At 28.8% G+C, this 20889-nt stretch overlaps 2 protein-coding genes across 4 annotated transcripts; both read right to left on the bottom strand.

Annotated features, from left to right (window-relative positions):
• Window positions 1–6407: 6407 nt before the first annotated feature.
• On the bottom strand, window positions 6408–7469 carry LOC105765871 (ethylene-responsive transcription factor ERF024). Its single transcript, XM_012585134.2, has one exon. It carries the CDS (start codon window positions 7373–7375, stop codon window positions 6620–6622), a length of 756 nt encoding a protein of 251 aa, XP_012440588.1. The 5' UTR covers window positions 7376–7469; the 3' UTR covers window positions 6408–6619.
• Window positions 7470–19690: 12221 nt separating this feature from the next.
• On the bottom strand, window positions 19691–20316 carry LOC105767527 (uncharacterized). Of its 3 annotated transcripts, none has more exons than XM_052631883.1 (3): window positions 20248–20316; window positions 19981–20140; window positions 19691–19887 (listed from the first exon to the last, which is right to left on the bottom strand). In XM_052631883.1, the coding sequence occupies exons 2-3, from the start codon at window positions 20134–20136 to the stop codon at window positions 19840–19842; spliced, it is 204 nt and encodes a 67-aa protein (XP_052487843.1). In that variant the 5' UTR covers window positions 20137–20140; window positions 20248–20316; the 3' UTR covers window positions 19691–19839. The 3 variants fall into 3 exon arrangements, with proteins under 3 accessions (XP_052487843.1, XP_012442537.1, XP_012442536.1); XM_012587083.2 differs by having other exon boundaries at window positions 19981–20137; window positions 20248–20310; XM_012587082.2 differs by having other exon boundaries at window positions 19981–20148; window positions 20248–20295.
• Window positions 20317–20889: the final 573 nt, after the last annotated feature.

Below are 20889 nucleotides of genomic sequence, written 5' to 3'. Positions count from 1 at the left end.
GGTGGAAAATTTTTTAATCTTGAATAGCTCTGGATTGAGCGAACTCCCCACCTCAGAAATGGCACCTTCCTTCCTCACAACAGGCGATCCTGCTCTTGAATCTATTGATTTCAAATTGCTCAACTTGTCAGGTTTCAACAAATGTTGATCTTCATGTTCAATAATATAACGACGTTGAACTCCGAGATATGCCTTGTGGATTTTGGACCCGACATTGTTTTTCTTGGAAGAAAGTCGCTGCAGGAGTTGCTGGAAATGCCTTGCCTTGAGATCATCATCTACCTCGGCCCTTTCGGTTGGGAGTTGTTTCTCCATTGAAAGGCCTTGCACTTTGGTCGACAATTCTATGATAAGCTCTTGTTTGTGTTGAGCATTCAGGTTCTTGAACCAACCCAGAAGGAGGTCCGGGCTGTTTTCAAACACCGTATTACTATTGCAGGGATTTTGGGGAGATTTGCCATCATTGCACCAAGGATTCGACATTATGGGGAAGCTCTTATTTCATCAGCTGTGAACTCAATAATTTTATGCTTAAGAGCTGCAACTATATAGCTAAGCATAAGTACTGAGACTATCTTTATTTAATGATGATTTCGATTTTTTTGGTTATTATATTTATTGCATTTGTACTAATCATTTAACGTAACAAAATCAAGCTAACTTAGGTCAACATTCTTAAATTAATTAATTAGCACAAGTTGAACTTCATTTAAGGGTTTTTCTTCTCCTTTTATGAAGATTTCATATTTAAGGGTGAAATATAACTTTTAATGTATACATCTTTCATCATTATTTATTTTAAAGTTGATTTGACCCTTAATTTAACTTAAAAAAGTTTAATTTGATTAATAAACATTAAAAAATCAATTTATTGTTTCTTTAACTAAAACATTAAAATTTTAAATAGGGAAGCCCGTAGACCATATGTACTTCATACTATTTTTTTCTTTTTTAGAGTATTTTATAATTTTAAATTATTTATTGAGACGGTATATAAGATAAATAATGTCATGCTAACATAAATTACACATTGAATGTGATAAGGTTTATTGCACTAATATTGTTAAAATTAATATTTTATTTGATGTTTTGTTAAAACATAATTCTACTTTTTTTTTTTTTAAGATTAATGATGAATTTAGCTTAAAAAAACCAAATTGATAAGAAAGCTAAATTTAGGGAATTCAGAAAGAAAAAGAAAAGAAAAGAACACGAAATGGAGAGAATGAGAGATCCATAAAGTCATGAATCTGAAGGTGAGTCAAAACATATGGTTAATGGGTCGAAATTCCCACATAAAAGTGTGGAAGAAGCAAGCTTTCATATAATTCATTCCGAATTTGACTTTTCAAGTGAAGTGAATTTGAATCTATTGACTGATTCCTTATCATTTTTATATACTATGCTAATTGTTTACTTTTCTAGGGAATCACCATTCTTGCTTTTTTTATGTCCACACATTCTTAATCCAATCAATTTTGTTTTTTTTATAAAAATAAAAATATTTAAAAATTTAAAATAATTAACAAAAAACCATTATTAAGTGACTATTAATATAATTTAACCTTATCTAAATTATTTATGAGTTATTATAACTTAATTCCTACTATGTATAAATCTTAGTTTGACTTTGATCAATTCTGATTATTAATCTAATTGCATTCTATAATTCTTGATTCCAAATATACGTGCTTCATATATGTAGTTGTTGTAATTATATACTCTAATGTTTTTTTTATAAAAGATATATGTTTTTTGGAATATCAATATATTTGGCATGTATTGATTCCTTGAGTTAATTGCAGTAAATATCCTTAAATTATTATTTTTATTTTAAACTATTTCTTAAAATTTAAAACATTCTAATTACATCCTTAAACTATTTATATTATATCAATTAGGCCCTTTTATTATTAAAATCATTAAATGGCATGTCAAATCTTATAAGACATAATTTAAAATGAAAAGAGAGAGTGAATGATAAAGGTTTTTTAAAATATTTGAAAGCCTCAAAATCAAGATTTTTACAATATTCATTTTTCTTGATTTTTACATTTTAAAATATGCCGCATAAACTCTAACATCTCATAGTAATAAGAGGACCTTATTGATATAGCCTCGATAGTTTTTGGATTTAAGTAGAATGTCTTAAAGTTTGAGGACCAGTTTAGAATGAAGGTTATAGTTTGGGATGAATGGTGGAATTAACTCTAATTTCCTTGTTCAATTAAACTTCGGTAGTGGGCTGGCGGGATTAGCCCAACACTTATCCAATTTCTGGCCCGCAGTAGTGCTGAATGCTTCTCGTTTTTTTTTTTCTTTCGGATGTGGAAAACAGTTCCATTTAAACCAAAATATGTCACTGTTTACCATGGAAAACGCTTTTTTTATTTAATTAATTTTAACTCATATTTACTACGGAAGTGAAAGTTATAAACAATTTAAATGTGTTTATTGTTCAAGTTGTAAATGCGTAAGGCCGTTTTCTCTCAAAATTTTATTATAAATAGTGATTTCATCTCACTTCAAAAAAATAAAAAATTATCAAGTCCTTTTAAGAATTTGATTAATTGGGTAAAAAAGTGACATTTAGGTAGAACTTGTACCTTCTAATGTCTCTGAATTAGTAATGTGTATGGTGGGTGATTAAGTTTATTATATTTTGAGGATAAGGTGTGATAAAATTTCTTTGTTGTTTATTACTAGTTTATCATCAAGATTCAAGAGTGTGCAATTTCTTCAAGAAAGACTTGATCGCTTCAATTTTATCATCCTATTTTAATTATCAAGGTTGTGTTAGTTTGAAGAATTATCATACAACATTTTCCACCACTATTAAGTATGGGAGAAGAGATGAGATCAAGAATTAAAACTTCAGGTATTTTGAATTTGAAACATTTGATCCAACTTAAGTTCATAACAATCTTAGTTTAACAATCATTTTTCTCAAAATTTTAACTTAATTAAATCCAACTCAAAAATGATATAAATTTGATATTATCACAATCCACCATTTATAATCAGTATCATATTTTAATTATTTTTATATTATACTTATGTCGTGTTTAGATTTATCTTATATATTGCATAATTTATTTTGACGAATCAATCTTAATTCAAGATTTATTTAATTAGGAATTGAATCATTGTATCTATTATGTCAAGTTTAATTACCGTATACTTATCACTAATATATATGAGGTTAAATATATACTAAAATTTTAATCAAAACAGATGCTAAGGTCTTCAAAATTACAAATTGAATATCTCGAGAGATGGTTCAATTCTCAATTTGGAAAGTCATTGGGTAAGCTTACGTATACTTATCTCTAATACATATTAGATAAGCATGGGATAAGTAATGATAATATCATATAATATAGATTACAATTACGATATTAGTGGTGCAAACGTTGGTGTATATATAACACAAACTTGTATAGATCTTGACACACATCTAGCATATAAAAAATTGATTTTGTACATATCTAACATATATAGAAAATAGTTTGCTCATTGTGGATTGGAAATGCAAAAGCAAGATCGACACCAACAATTGGGTATCCGGCAATTGGAAGAGGAGATCATCCATCTGAATGCAAAGGAGGAAATTGCCTACCACCTTCTAATCCTTATGATAGAGGCTGTGAAAAATCCAACAAATGCCGATCAATACCATCCTTGAATTGAACAACTTCAATGTTGATGTATCTACTTAAACTATACCAACATTTACTTGTTATTAATGTCTTTACTATATATTTATATGATGGAACCAATAAATTAATCTACTACTTGAAGTGTGTCCTTTTTTTTATAATATTTTTCTCTTTCTTTTCTTTGTTTAATGCAAAATGTGGCACGTGTATTATATTAAACGTAGCTGAAATTCTAATTTGTTATATGTAATTCTTTTTTCAAGTAACTGAAATTTCAAAGCGCAGCTAAGCAGTATTTTCCGTTAGAAAATCAAATCCTCGCTCACTTGTTTGAAGAAATGAGGAAACTAGGGGAAGTTGAAAAATCAGAACTGGGTTCGTCAACGGTGAACCTTTTTCTTTTCCAGTAAAAAAGCTTTACATAGTAAGCTTTAAATTTCTAGTTGAATGGTAATTTTGTGTGCCTTTTAAATTGATTTTTATAAGACTTGAGGTTTAATTTTGTATTTGTAAACTTCTTTCTCATTATAAAATAATTGTTTATTTGTATAAAAAAATTTTGAATTTGGTCTTTCTTTATCTTTTCAATTTTACACTTCATATTCTGAGTTCGTGATTACTCCTCCAATAAGATTGTCTCCGAAATTCAAACTTATATTCTCTCCTTAAGAGCAGCGGCGATGTCAAAAAGTTATTTTTGGAGGGACCGGAATTAAATTGTATATTTTTACAATAATAAAAATGCAACTTCACCATTTTAATAGCTTATATCTTTAACATTTTTAAAAGATTAAATTAAATTTTTATTATTTTTGGGAGGACCAGAGTACAATTTTACCATTATTAATTTAAAATTTTATAATTTGTAAAGAGCTTAAATGAAAAATTTTCCATTTTAAGGGACCGTGCGCCTAACTTCACCCCTGCTTAAGAGTACAATGTGCCTTATTATTACCTCCAACCTTTATTAATTGTATTTTTATCTTTAAATATTTTTTTAATATCTTATTTTTCATTTGCATTACCGGTAAATTTGGGCAAAATACAATTAAAAGCCCTTTTTTTCAAATTTTTACCGAAATGGGCCCAGTAAATAATTATTTACCGGAATGGGCCCTTTTTCCCGAAAAAGCGTCAACGTCAGCGCGATGTCAGGGTACGTGACAGGAAAACGCCTCCTCAATGGCGCGCTTTGTCCACGTGGACAGAAAGCGCGCTGACGTGGACGCGTTTTGTTGCCACGTCAGCGCGTCCCAGGGGACGCGTTTTCCCCGCGTGTGAACAGTGCCATAACCTAACCCTTAACTTAAAAACCCTAACCCTAACCCTTAACTTAAAAACCCTTAACTTAATAACACCAAAACCCTAACAAAAACCCTAGCCCTAACCCTAACCCTTAACATAAAAACCCTAACCCTTAACTTAAAAACTCTAACCCTTAACTTAAAAATCCTAACCCTAACCCTAACCCTAACCCTAAACTTAAAAACCCTTAACTTAAAAATACCAAAACCCTAACAAAAACCTTAGCCCTAACCTTAATCCTTAACTTAAAACCCCTAACCATAACCCTAACCCTTAACTTAAAAACACTAAAACCCTAATGCTAACAAAAACCCTAACCCTAACCCTAATCTGATATAATTTGATAATTTTACTAACAATTAATACAATTAACAATTAATAATTTGACTAACAAAATGTTAGATTTTACAAAATGTTTTGACTAGTACTAACAATTAATAATTTGATATAATTTGATAATTTTACTAACAATTATTACAATTAACAATTAATAATTTTACTAACAAAATGTTAGATTTTACAAAATGTTTTGATTGGTACAAAAAAAATATAATTTGATATAATTTTAATAACAATTAATTTTACTAACAATTAGTTTTAATTTTAATAAAAATATAATTTTAATAACCCGGGCCCAGGTTCCGTATTTTTTCCCCGGGCCGAGCCTGGACAAAATCTCATGCCCATATTCCCGCCCCGGGCTGAAAACTTTTTTTTGCGCCCGGCCCGGCCCATGGACACCTCTACGACCTAAACCCTAATTTAATTTATTTTTTCTTAAAAAATAATTAACACGAAAACTAATCCAATTTTAAAAAAATTATAATTAATTTAATTGGCAAACCCTAAACTTACAGGTGTTCATGGGGTGGGCGGCTTGCCACGGCCCGACGGCCCGCCAGAAATATGGGAGGGTTCGGATAATAATATAGGCCCGAATTATGGGTTTGGGTAAAAAAGCCAGGCCCGTTTAGAAAACGGGCCGGGCATCGGGCACCACTTTTTTGGCCCGGGCCCTGGCCAGCCCTAGGAATCGGGACAAATATTTTTCCCTCGGCCTAGCCCGAACCCAGCCTGGCCCAGCCTAGCCCCATGAACACCCTTAAACCCTAAACTATAATCCTTTATACTTTAATTTTTAACCCTAAAACCCTAAACCCTAAAAGTGCAGGCAAAATGCTTCCTCAGGGATGCGTTTTCCTGTCACGTACCCTGACATTGCGCTGACGTAGACGCGTTTTCGGGGAAAAGAGCTCATTCCGGTAAATAATTATTTACCGGGCCCATTTCAGTAAATATTTTAAAAAAAAGCTTTTATGTGTAATTTGCCCGGTAAATTTACTCTTAGAGAAAAAAGAGATTTAAATTTTAAATAAAATATTGTTAAGAGATAACTTTAAACTTTGAATATAAATAACAAAAGAGATATGAAAAATAAGACAAATAGAATGATGTATACCAGTGACGTCAAACCTAATCCAAATCATAGACTATGGATTTAAAAGTAATATGAGGTTGATGTAAATCCTAACACCGTATGACCAGTTGGTTAATTGGTATACTTTTTCTACTAATTTTTTTTAAAGGAAACTGGAAAAATGAAGCGAAAACAAAGAAACTAGAAAAAACACAACATAGCAAAGGCCGGCTTGTAATTAGTAATGTCGCCATAAATCAATGTTAAAGGTGGAAGCTACGTCATCGTCGCAATCATAAACTTGTGCCTGCAAAGCAGCAGGTGAAGAAAGGAGCAAACCCTCAGCCATGCTATCGAGTAAGCCTGGCATATTAAACAATGCCTCCTCGTCCATGAAACCATAATTCCACTCATTATCATTAGTGTTGGTGGCCTCCAAGCTCCAACTACGATCCCACATCGAGCCATCATCTAAAAGGCTCTTTTCTTCGTCGTTCTCAGTGGAAACTGAGGTTGATGATGAGCATCCCACTGGTTGAGGATCAATATCCGTTGAAGTTATTGGTTTAAAAGCCTCGGCAGCGGCAAACGCAGCGATTTGTATGTCTTTTGGCGAAGAAGACTTAGCCCTGGGGAGAACAGAAGCCGAGTCTGGAAAATTAAGAGCGGCGGATTTGCCCCTAAGCGCTAAGACGGCAACGTCGTAAGCCCTAGCTGCCATTTCAGGGCTAAGGAAAGTGCCCAACCAAATCCTTGATTTCTTGTAAGGTTCACGAATTTCAGACACCCATTTACTCCCTCTCCTTTGCCGTACACCTCTAAATACCGGATGACGAGTCTCTTTAAACTTCTTTCGACCAGCTTTTCGCTTATGGGAACTCGAAACAACCATTAATGGCAGATCATAAGCTGATGAGGTAGATGAGAAGGAGGATAACTCTGAGTCAGGGCTGCATGGCTTGCATGAAGAAGAATCAATCTCCAAATACTCCATTTTTAGCTCTGGATCTGAATACCCGGAACGATAACTTGGAAGTAAATTTGAAAATATTAGTATCAGATTTAGTAGTGAAGAAAAGCCAGACAAGTGTAAGTGAAGAGAGTGATGGAAAAATCTTAGAAAAAGTAAAATTATATATACAGGGAATAGGATTAGGAAAGAAAATGAATTCCGCGATTTGGACATGGAGTTGGACACGGAGCGGCATGGTTTGAGTTTCGGACACGTGAAAAAGGAAAATACAGGATTCCGAGAAATTCATGAGAAAACACGAATGTGAAATGTCGGAAAATTATCCTTCTGTAGAAATTCTAATAATTGGAATATTATCGGGTCCAACTTTACGACGGCAGAAACACGTGTCCTAGTACGAGGGAAGCAGTTCAATGGATCTGTACTGCATCTTTTTTAAACATACTCCATCTAATCTATTGGAAAGAAGTTGACCCCTGTTGATTTGATACTATTTTTCTTTTAAAATATAGTCAATGTTTTTATATTTAAATATACAAAATCCTTTTCATCTGAAATTTTCCAAGTCACAATTTAGTGCGACTACGTTTAAATTTACTATACTGTAGAGTGCAAATTCGTGTCTTGTAAGAATAAGGCGGCAAATATTATCATCCAGCTAAATTTCAAATTTTACTACTATTCATATTATATATGTTTTTAATAATTATAAGAAGAATATTTTATCTTCTCTCTTTCGAATTTGACTTTTTTAAATTTATTTATTAAATTTAAATTTCGTTCATACATAATAGTGCGATACAATCTTAAAGTGCCATATTGTGCCATGTATAAAATTTAAGTTTAAAAATTATCAAATTTAAAAGTTAAATATTGATTTATCCTATAAAAATTAATATAACGATAAAACATATATATTAAAACAAATTAAATATAAATTGAATTAACTTGAAGGAGGCAATTTAATTTAATTTAATGCCTAAATAAATATAAATTTCAGTAATTATTTGAAACATTTATAATGATTTTTTTAATTTTACATCTAAAAAATACCAGTTTATATATATATATAAGAAAAAAATGAGTTTGTTTTAATAATGATTTTATGAGTTAAAATTTAAAATTTACCATCTGTAAATAAAGGATTTGTACTATTAATGAAAAGTATATATTAATCTCAAAATTATTATTCACGAAACGTTTCGCGTCCATTCTGATACTTACAACAAATCCTAAAAGTGTCAAATGTATTTAGACTTTAATTTGAGGACTTGTTAATTTTTACAATGAAAAAATTGTGCATGATTTATGTATAAATAAAGGTTTTTCTTGTACTTTTTCTTTTCTATTGATTTAAAAAAGATATGGTACCACGCAAGTGTCATAGGTCGCAGTTCAAAGTCCGTGACCATAGCACAAAATGCATCCTATGGAGGTCTATTGATTAGATGAGAATCATTTGGCCCACGATAACTAACTCGATTCAAAGAACTGTTTGAGAAGCCTGTCAGATTGAAGCCAACATAGGCTACCTTAGTAAATATGAGAACTAATATTAGAAGATTGATAGGAATCATATCTTGTAAAGATTATATTATATTTGTTATTGTATATCTTGTAAATCTCATGATTTAAGGGATAGGCTAATCTCGTCAATCGATGTATGTAATACCTCGAAAATTACTACAGTAAGAAAGTAAGATAATATCCTTGATATAGTAAAATAAGGAAATAAAGTGCCAAAAAGTGAGAAAATTTTTGTTGATCAAGAGTAAATACTCAAAATTTGAGGGGGTAAAGTGTAAATATGAAAAAGTTGAAGGACCAATAGTGCAAATATTTTAAGGGTGGAATAATCTAGAAACTAAGGAAAATGGATGAATTAGGACCAAATTGAAAAGGTGAAGAATTTTGAGGGACTAAATCACAATTTTACCAAATTAAGTGATGACTCAATAATGTAATTTTTAAAGATTATAAAGGGAAAAATGGTCAATTAGAAGAGAGAGAAATCTAGAAGATAATAATGATGTTGGAGATATTTTAGATTAATTAAATAAATATTTGTTTATAATATTTTGATTTGATTTTTTTAATGATATTTTATATTTTATTTAGTATATATGTGTGGAAAGAAAGATGAAAAGCCACCATCCCACCATTTTTCCCATGCATCAACGTGAGAAGAAGAGAGAAAGAAAGAAAGTTTTGCTTTATTTACAATTTGGTCCTTTCACCAAATACTCACCATTTTCACTTAGAAATCAAAATAATTTACATATCCAACAAGAGAGAATGATAACAAGGAGACTATGGGGAGCTAAAATATCAAGTTAGATTCAAGAAATAGAAGCTGGAGGAGAGAAAATATTAAGTTAAAGTTTGAAACTAATAGGACAAGGTAAGAACATCAAGATTTCAATATATTTTAAGTTTGATATTATTGAAAAAGCATGGAAATGATGTTATAGTAGAGTTTTCTTATATAAGGTCTTATGTTTTTGATATATTAGTGAAGGTAAATAAGTGAAAGTGATGGGAAATATTATAGAGAAAGGGAATAAGGGAGTTATAAACTTAGTAATCAACATCTTGCATTAAAACAGTTTTGGACAGCAGCAGTAGTCTAAATTTAAAAAAATATCAAAAATTGTGGGGATCAAATTAGAAGATGAATAAAAGATAAAATTAAATCATAATGAGTCTAGTTTCTCGTAGAAGAAACGGTGTAAGCAATGAAGTTGTAAATCATGAGATATAATAAATTTTGTGAGACAAAGTCAGAATGAATTCGGGTTCCCCTGTTCTGACTTTGGAAAATATTTAAGAATTGTATAAAAATAATTAGGGGCTTAAATTTATATTTTTAAATCCTTAATGGGTATATTTTCAATAGAAATAAACGGTAACATCATCTGAATCTCATACGAGGAGATAATTAATTTTTAGTGAAGAAGGGTCGAAACTGTAAGACAGCAGAACATGGATGAATTTAAAGAATAAACTGTACTTATTGGCTAAACCATAAATTCTAAAAATTTTATGGTAAGAAGATATGTGAGTCTAGTTTCATAGAAATTTAGCGGATCTTAATTCGGGGTTCTGTAGCTCAATATATAAATAATTTAGTGACCGTAACTCAAATGGACAACTTTGAATGAACATATAAATAAATAGTGAAATTATAGATAATGTTACATATAAGCATGTTATATACATTAAGGATGTGGAATGGAGAGGAGGATGAGGAAAACATATGATTATTCAACTAGCATGTGTTTTCATTAAAAATGGCTACTTTGCATGTTTTAGGTTCAGGGACTAAATTTAATAAAAGTAAAATTTTAAAGGTAATTTTGTAAAAAAGTCATAAAGTGACCAAATTGCATGAAATGAATTGTTTTATTATTTAAATTATTAAATTGAATGAAATATTAATTTAGATCAAGATTGGGTGGAAATTGAAGAAAATAGAAAATTACCAAAATGTCCTGAATTATGGTATTTCGCAATTTAGCCTGGTAAGTTCATATGAATTATATTATGTATAATTTTAATTAAAGTGGATGTTATTTGGTGATGAATATTATATAAATATGTGTTTTATTATTGGAATTGAAATATTATTGGTAATATGTATAATTATTAGATGCATTGAAATGATTATTGGAAGCTTGTCGAAGATATATCACACTATCCATTGGTACTATCGGTAATTTTGCATGATTTGATTCTGGTTGTAATGGCATGTATAAGTTAAATTGGCCAACATTAGCTCATTAATGTTTTGATTTTGATTGGTTATAAATATGAATGCTTGATGAAATGAAATATCTGCAAATTAATTTGTAAACTCTGGTAATACTCTATAACCCTATTCTGGTGATGGATACGAGTTAGGGGTGTTACATTTATTGGTATCAGAGCTACGGTTTAGTCGATTTTTAAACCGAACGTAGCATATGTGAAGTTTGGAAATACATGCCATTATATAACCTGTGATAGTGTGATATCTCCCGACCCTGATGAGATTTGTTTTACTTATAGATAGATATGCTTTTCAACTTAGCTAATTCCGATAATATTGAAAGCAATACTCAAGTATATGAGTAGAAAGTTGATTATGATAAATTGGAACTCATAAAGGTATGAATAAATGTTTTATAATACATGTCGATGATGAATATTATGTTATATATACTATTAAAAGTAAATTATAGTGCTACACGAAATATTGTGCTGATAACTAAATTATAAATATACAAAAGTAATATATGAAGTATATGACAAGGATTGTTAGGTAATTATGGATGAATAGTGAATTTTGGTCATTAACGTTATCGAAATCTAGTATTTTAGTCACTCATCCGTTAAATCAATAATGGAATGTTGATTTGGCCATTGTTATATCAAATTGGTCCTAATTCTAAAAATTCCAACAAAATCAGCCCTCGATTTCACACATTCTGTTAATTTAACATTGATCCTTAAAAATTTTTAAAAATAACTTTTAAAACAAATTTAAAGTTCATTTTTCGCTAAAAATACATAAGATTTAAAAAAAATACATACAAAACTATAAATAATTGAATACCTATTTTTCTCTTTCTTCTAACATGAAATTTATTTACTAAAATAATACTTTTAAAAGTAAATTGTTTTCAAAAAAAACCCACAGACAAGACTTAAACCAAATTCAAACTTTTCTCTCTCTTTTTTCTTTTGAAGTTTTATTCTACAAATAATAATTTATTTATTATATGTTTGGCCTTGTTCCCTAATCCTCGCCAAATTTGTGGAGTGCCGGGCACCACCTTCCCTAACAACCACCTACGCTAATAGCCTTTTCTCCAAACTCCTTGATGTTCACATCCTCTATCGTCACGCCATCAAACTAGGAATCAATTGTGCAACTACCAGCATGGCCTTCCACTTACCAGGTCTCTAAGACCTCATCCTGGCCTATATATCCCCAATCATGTCTAGCCTTAAGCACAACCTCAAACGCAACAGGACTATTCTAGGCAACAACCTAAAGGCATCAATTCTTACCATTTTCAATCTCAAGTTGTAATTTTTGATCTAATCTAAATATGGTGGTCGTTAATGTTGGAAAAATAGAAAAGCTGCATCTACCTAAGTTTTCTTATTTTTTCCTTGACTTTTGTTGCTTATAAAAATATTGTTTTAATAAATAAAATGTCATGTTAGAAAATGAGAAAATTATATATTCATTTACTTGTAAATATTTTATAATTTTGAATGCATTTTATAAAAATTGGTGTATTTTTATCGATAAATTAACATTTAGATTAAATTTTGCTTTTAATTTTTTTAATTTTTGATTTTGAGAATCAAGACTAATTTGACAATGTACAAAGTTTTGGGTTAAATTTGTTTAATTTTTAAAATTAGGATCAAATTGATATAATCTATAAACATTGGAAGGTTAAATTTGTTATTATACTAATTAAACAATTTTCATTTGTGATTTAACAAAGGAGTGACCAAAATATTAAATTTCGATAATGTTAGTGATTGAAATAAAAATTTCTAAACTTAAGTGACCAAAACAGAAATACATTAATTGTTGAGTGACTTGGGTAAAATATTAGACCTGTTTTTCGGACTGAGCCTGTGCCTAAAAATGGATTAAGATTTTGGATGAACTCGACCGCATAATCAAATTAACTTTACTTAGAATCTAAGTATAACACAGTACCCTTTTATTGATAATTAAAATATATTAAAACTAAGTTAAAATAGTTTTTAATTACTCATATTTGGATGGTAGGATTTAAGTAAAAATATGTAAATAACCTACAAATGATACATGCAATGTAAGAATTTGACCTAAAACATTAAGGTATTATTTTTATGTGGGTATTTTTTAAAAATAAAAATAAGTTAATATACATTTCCTTAGAGTACACCCACTATGCAGGGTGAGAGAAATCAGAATAAAAAATAATAATGAATTTTAAAAATAAATATTATTAATAAAGTAATAGAAAATGCAAATAGTTTTGTGTATTAAATTATGATAGTGTTGGAAAAGTTGAGTGCACCAAAATTCAAATATTTAGAAAAGTGAATTTTATTTTATTTTAAAATAAATTAAATTACGTTTTTAAAAGTTTGATCTTTTATTTTATATAGCTTTTGTCTATGAAAGTGTTGTAAGAAATAATGGGCGCAGAAGCTAGTAATTGCAGAAAATAGAAAGAAATTGTGTATAATATTTCAAATATAGGAGTGGTGTCCATTGCTCCACATTGCAGTTGTTAGAATCGACTTGATTAAGTAATAAGTAAAAAAAATAGCAGAATAAATTGAGAAATTAAACATACAAATTTAATATGAAAAAATCCATCTAAAGAGGATAAAAAACTATAGGCAAAAATAATTTTACTATAATGACAAAAGAACGAAGAGTACAAAAGATGGAGATAAAAATTAAACTCAAAACCCAAAAACAAAGGACCCTTAAAATGTAAACATAAAATTCTCTAAATGTGTTATGAATTCTAATATCTAATGGATGTATTTTCTAAGATTGTAAAAAACCTATTTATAGGTTAAATTAGTAGGTCAAATAAACTATACTAATAAATACTAAATCTTCTAGAAAGAAAATATATTTTGTTTAACTTGACTTACAAGTAATCTATTAGAATTTGGATCACACAACTCTAAGAATAGTTTTATTTGGTCGACTAATTTATGTGGTGGAAATTGAGAACCCTAAAATCATTCAACTCTTTGAATTACTTTCGTTGAACTCCAACTTCTCTTTGAATTCTCGATTTAGGGTTAATTAGTCCCAAAACTGTTTAAATATTAAAAACGGCCGTCTTCTTAATTATTTCTTTTAATTCTATAATAATGTTAGGAATACGACAAGGCTTAAAAGTTAAAACAAATTAAATGCCACATGTAACAACGGGGGCAATTAGACAAATTACTTGTTAAGTGTTCTAAATTATAGTTATCTAAATAATCACATTATTTAATTTAGTTATCTAAATAATCACATTATTATTTGCTAAAGAAAAAATATTTTGGAATAATTATAGAGATGTTCTAAAATTTTAGTCAAATGTCAAAAAATGGTCATGTGTTGTCATTCAATTGGTTAACGTGTCACATTAAAAATTTAATCACTCAACTATGAAAAGTTACAAAATGATCAACTTTATTTTTTGTGATCACCAGCTGCCTAATAAGAAAATGAAAACATCTAAAAATCTAAATTGGTTGAGTGACAAGAAAGATAAATTAAATTGAATAGTTAAGTGATCAAATTTATAATTTTCCATAGTTGGGTGACTAAAATATTTATTAATAAATAGGTTATTGGTAATGCAAAATGGGTAATCTCACATTAATTGAGAAAATGCTTATAAGACGGTTTAAATATAGTCTTGCCTTTTACCCTCATTGAGTAATTGAGACTAAAGACTCAACACATGTGCGCCGCTGCCGCCCAATCTGTGTTCATGCATGTGTTTCTTTTTGTGGAAATTGACACTATGTGTTTTACCATTTTACCCTTCAAAAAACTGTTTAAATAGCAGATCATGCTCCTCATTTTACACAACAAGAAAATCTTCATACTTCTTTTCTCAATTCGTCTGTTTTCTTTTCAAATATCATTTTTGGTTAAATTTTCTGACCAAATCATCAGTTTTATTTTTCGGCCTATTTTTCCAATTCCTTTTGAGAAAAGCAATACCAATTGTACTCCAGATTCTTTATTCTGGTGTACAAATATTAAAATATTGTGTTAATTTTGTGGGGCAACGTCCACTATACAATTATACTGATTAGAGTGGATTTGCTTCTAAGGCAGTAATTATTTCACAGCATAGTAATTATTTTTATTGATTTAGGTTCTATTTATTTCATCTTTCAATACTAATAATTTCATTTTACAATAAAGTATTTTCATCATAATTAACTACTAATGTAATTTACAAATTACATATTCACATCATCCATATGGATAAATAAGAGTAAGAGAACTACAGAAGAAAATGAATAGCAAATTAATGATATTTTGCCTTAGAAATTAGAACTAGCAAAAGACCGACATCTCAACTTTGTGCATGCATTTTAAAACAGCTTCAAGAAGGGGAAGGTATTAAGATCCCAATAGAAAACGTGATTATTAAGTAAAGATAGCCCACACTCAGTATAGTAAAATTTTTACGGATATTAGTCATGTTCCGTGTATTAGAATTTGAAGCAAAATTTGACGGTGTTACATCGCTTTCTTCGAGTTAGATGAATGTCTTACCTTTGAATTAAATTGGATTAATTAGTCTAATTATAAATCAGTTAAGGACCAATTTAATTTTGATTTGGTTAGATTAAAATTAATATGAAGTAATTAAAAATTGATTAAATTAATGATTAAACATATTAAATTAAAATTTTTATTTTTAATAATTTTTAATTGAATTAATTGAACCGATCGAATCAATTAACTTAACTGAATTAACAACTGATTCGATTTAAAAATATTGTAAATAATAATGATAGTTTGAAGAAAATCACTTGCATTAATGATGGGGATCACCAAACATATCAAAAAAATTAGTAGTAGAGTGTTGACACGTTTGGTGTGGGATCTGCGATCAGAGACTACTGATTAAAATCAGAAACACTTGCCAATTCCCATTGAAGAACCGACGAGAAAACGTGGACATAGAAACAGAAATGTATCAAAACATCAGAAAAACTTGGTGTAATCACTGCATCAAGACAAAGCACATCAATGTTTCTTTTTTGAGGCAAAGTGTCAAACACTGTTTTGCGAACGTGTATATAACTTACTTTTAACATTTTTTTAGGATAAATAAGATCATGTTTAAAGAAATTAAGCATATAAGCTCTGAACAAGTATTAGCGTTACATCACTTATATCTCTTTTGAAAGCAGGAATTTAGAAAATATTTTAGGAAGGATAAGAATTGAATTATCATTTTTTAAAAGCTTAAAATATAATTTTATTATATATTAATTTATAATTTCATATTTTTTAAAAGTATTATATAAATTTTTTTATTTTTAGAAGTTAAAGTATAATTTTATCATATATATAATTTATATTTTAATAACTTATAAAGAAGTAAAATTGTAATTATTCATTTTTGGGAGCCAACCCCTAACCCCTTTACATTCGCCTCTATTTGGAGGAGAGACAAATTTGGTGGCGGTACAAGCAAGGGTCTTGGAGTAGAGGTGTCCATGGGCCAGGTTGAATGGGGTTTGGGTCCAATAAAAATTTAAGGCTTGTTTGTTAGGCTCGAGCCTGGCCAGGCATGAAAAATGGGTCTAAACTTTTTCCAAGCTTGGCCTGGATAAAATGCTAAAATCTGGGCCCGTCCCGCTCATATCAAATTGTTTATACAATTTTTTTAAAAACTAATACATCAAAAATACTAAAACATTCAAATAAATGTTTCTCAATAAATTTAAAAATATGTATACTTAAAATGCACTAAGATAGGTGCAACTTAACAAGCAAATGCCTTTAAAATATTAACAAAATTAACAATAAAACAAAAATTATACAATATCCAACTAATAACAAAAAAATAGTAACAATATAATTGTGAAATGGTAGTAAAATAATGAAAAGGAAAGCAAGAAAATTTAAAAAACAACAACAAGAATACAATAAAAAATAATAGTTTTTTTTGGCATATTCGGGCCAAAAAAGCCTTACTCGAGGCCCAACCCGTTTTCTAAATGGGCATTATTTTTTTTGTCTAAACCCATTTTTGGGCTTACATTTTTACTCAAACCCTCCCACTTTTTGGACGGACCTTTGGGCTGGGCCACCCATCTACCTTGGACCTTCAAAAATATTTTTTAAATCCAATCCTCTTATAATTAGAGAAATTATATATTAATATATAGTGAAATTGCTCGACCTCTCAAAATAAAAAATTTCAATCTATTCCTCTTATAAATAAAAAAGTTATAAATTAAAATATAGTAAAATTACACTTTAGCCTCTCTAAAATGAAAAAAATTAGTCTCTTCAAAGTTGATGAAATTATAAATTAGTACATGATAAACTTATATTTTGATCTATGAAAAATTTATAATTAAATTCCATTACTAAAAAAATTTATGGATTCACCTCTATTTGGAAGAATAATTCTTGTCTATAATAGTGTTTTTTGGCTTAATTCACGATTTGGCCCCTAAAGTAATCTCATTTTCTCACTTTGGTGCCTAAACTTTTTTTGTCTCAATGTGTTACCTATAGTACACTCGAATTCCCAATTTGGGACTTAAAGTATGCCCCATTATATTTTTAGTCTATTTTTTGACAAACGTTAAAAAAATTTTATAGCCAATCACAAAGCGCCATATGACATCTTTATATAAAATAAACATTTTTTATTAAATATATATATACATATACATTAAACAATATAAAATGGAAATAAATATATAAAAGTTCACAAAAATATATATAATCTTAAAATATATATAAATAAAATTTACAAAAATTAAAAGAAATTAGTTTAAATTAATCTTATTAATATAAAATGTAAAATTGTAATAAAAATAAAAGAAAGTTTAAAATAATTTTTTATAAAATTCTAAAACATATAATTCTAAATTTAAAAAATTATTTAAATTTCAAGTAATTTAAATACATTTTTTAATTTTTCAATTTTATATATTATTTAAATTTTAAAATTTAAAATTATATATTTTATAATTTTGTAAAAAATTATTTTCAAACTTTTTTTTAAATTTATATATTATATATGATTTTTATATTTTTAATCAATATAATATATAATACTAAAAAACCACATATGGTGTGTTCTAATAGCGTCACGTGACTGGTCAATGCCAGCCAAAGTCAAAAGTGTTTTTGATATTTAAATATTATACTTTCTATTTTTAAAATTAAAATTAAAATTAAAATTTAATATTTTTATTTTAAATACTTAATTTTCATGCTGACATTTTTCATTAGCAAAAAAATGTCACGTGGTGCTCTTTCATTGGCGAAAGTTGTCTAAATATTTTTTTAAGATTTAATTACAAAGTAAATTAAAAATAGAGAAAATTGATACTTTAGGTACAAAATTGAGACCAAAAATTTAAAATACTAAAATAAGAAAATAGTTAGTAAATTAATTTTTATTAAATAATTGTACTTGAAAAATACCTATGTTGAAAATGACAGTCATTCAAATAACTTCTATTTTGAATAACTTTTTTCAATATGAATAATTATGTTTAAAAAATAACCTTCCTTTAGAATAAGGGTCCTAATTCCTAATTCCTAAAAAAACTCGAGACAATCTTTTGTTCTTTTGAAGATGAAGCGCTTGGAACTCAAATCTTTCTTTTAAATTTTTTAAATTTTTTGCTTAAAAAAGATGAATTCAAATACATTTAAATATGAAAAAAAGAGTTGTATCGATGAGTATCAACTAAGGGTCAGTTCTTCATTGCTTTTGAAAAGAGCTGTAGAAAAATGCTGTGGAAAAGTTATTTTGAGAAGTACTTTTGAAAATTTTGAGTGTTTCGTATTGCTGTCAAAAAGTACTTTTGAAGAATAAAATGTCCATTTTAAACATGATATTATAAAGTAACAAATATGTATTTAAATAATATTCAAATTAATTAATATTATAATATTTTAGTAAAAATATAAAAATAATTTATTATAACTTATTGTTAATATTTTAATATATAATATTAATTTTAAATATTTTTAAGTAATTAATATTAATTATTTATTAAATTTAATTAGAATATTTAAATGATATTTAAATATTTAAATATAATAATTAAATATTATATTCCAATTGATGAAAGCAAAGAACCAGAGATGAAAACAAAGTACTTTTTGGATAATATTCCACATGAACAAAGATGGTTATGGTCAATCTCCAGAAGAAAATGTAAAAGAACCAGTGTGTGTTGGCTAAAAAAATAAAAAACCAGCCCAAAAGTACTTTTTGGCTGAAAAAGTTAAAAAAATTTACGTTTTCATCTGCGCCAAAAGTAGTTCAAATAAGTTAAAAATTTACTACCACCGAAGTTTGTTCTTTACTACTTTTCACCCAAAAACAATTTTATATGTAAAAGTATTTTTCAAACGACCAAAAGAACACAGTCTAATACCAATCATCAACATATATCTTTTAACCCTTTTTGATGGCCATAATTGGCCTCCAAGGCCGAGGGGTGTGTTTTTGTGGTTGTATACTTGGGATAAAAAGTTTAAAAAATTGGAAAATTGAAGCTAATAAGAAACCTACATTTTGACTAAACATCAAGACAGAAATGATGTTATCTTAAAACATGTTTATTTATATTGTTCTGAAGGAATTTTCACATTCTTCATAAAGATGTATTAAAACATTAGAGCTAATGAAGATGCTAAAAAAACCCACAAAAGTCGAGGAATACATGTTTTCCAGCCATGAGTAGCGTAGGCCTCATTCTTTCTTTCCAATCCCATGAGACATATTGTAAATCCCTTCTGCCTGTAACAACACACGCAAAAAATCACAACATCATCAACAGCTACATCTCTCAAATCTAACAAAGAAAACCTCAAAAAGTAGAGATAAGCTGACAATGAAATAAAGTGAAGTTGCAGCCAAAGCAGCGGGAATGGCAATGGAAGTGATCTTATCATATCGTCCTTTAAGGTAAGTGGGCTTATGGATGCTTTGAAACTGTTTTTGTTTCTCAATAAGCTTCTCCCTCGGCCTGAACGGTGGCTCCGACATTCTGCTTCACAACTAAATAAAATTCAGCTGATTCAACCACAGATATATAACACAAAGGAAAATAATACATGTGAAATCAAACACCTATCGGAAACAATAGAGAGTTAGTACCTGATAGAAAATTAACTCTTCCCTTGGATGCCAAAACCTTAGAAATTCTAGATGAATCTAAGCATATCACGAAATGGTCTTTATATTTATTTACAGGAGACTACGATTGTAGTAAACATTTGTACGGGCCTAGACTGGCTTGGCCCACATGCAAAATTATTATCTAATTGGGCCTAGACTGATCGGCCGAAAAACGCTGGCCTAGGAAATCAAGTTAGATATAAATTTTATGTAGCAATTTATGATGCTTCCTTCAATTCAAGTGAGTCGTCTCAATGAACATATAATTTATTGAAGCATTTACAAAACATCAATAATATTACTAGATACATAAAATGATTTAATGGGATACAAGCTTAAAGGGAGGATTCCAGCCATTAGAAACTTAACCCCTTAATACCTAGCATTTGCTGGAAACTCTCATAGCTGGAAAAATTCGAAATCGATAGATCACATTTTTTTTACAGAAATCATCGATGGATTGAACGCACATAAAATCACAATTGATAGTATGTATTTTGATTTTAATGAGTTATACACACTTGAACAACTTGAAGACATTACAGTCAAATGTAGCAAGAAAATATATAAACGAGTCCTGTTTACTGCACTAGGTCTGGATCCTCGACAAGCAGACAAGGG

This window comes from Gossypium raimondii, chromosome 5 (genome assembly GCF_025698545.1).
Source record: "Gossypium raimondii isolate GPD5lz chromosome 5, ASM2569854v1, whole genome shotgun sequence".
Classification (NCBI taxonomy): Eukaryota; Viridiplantae; Streptophyta; class Magnoliopsida; order Malvales; family Malvaceae; genus Gossypium; species Gossypium raimondii.
The sequence above is the reverse complement of the archived record's forward strand: the minus strand, read 5'-3'. Positions and strand labels throughout refer to the sequence as shown.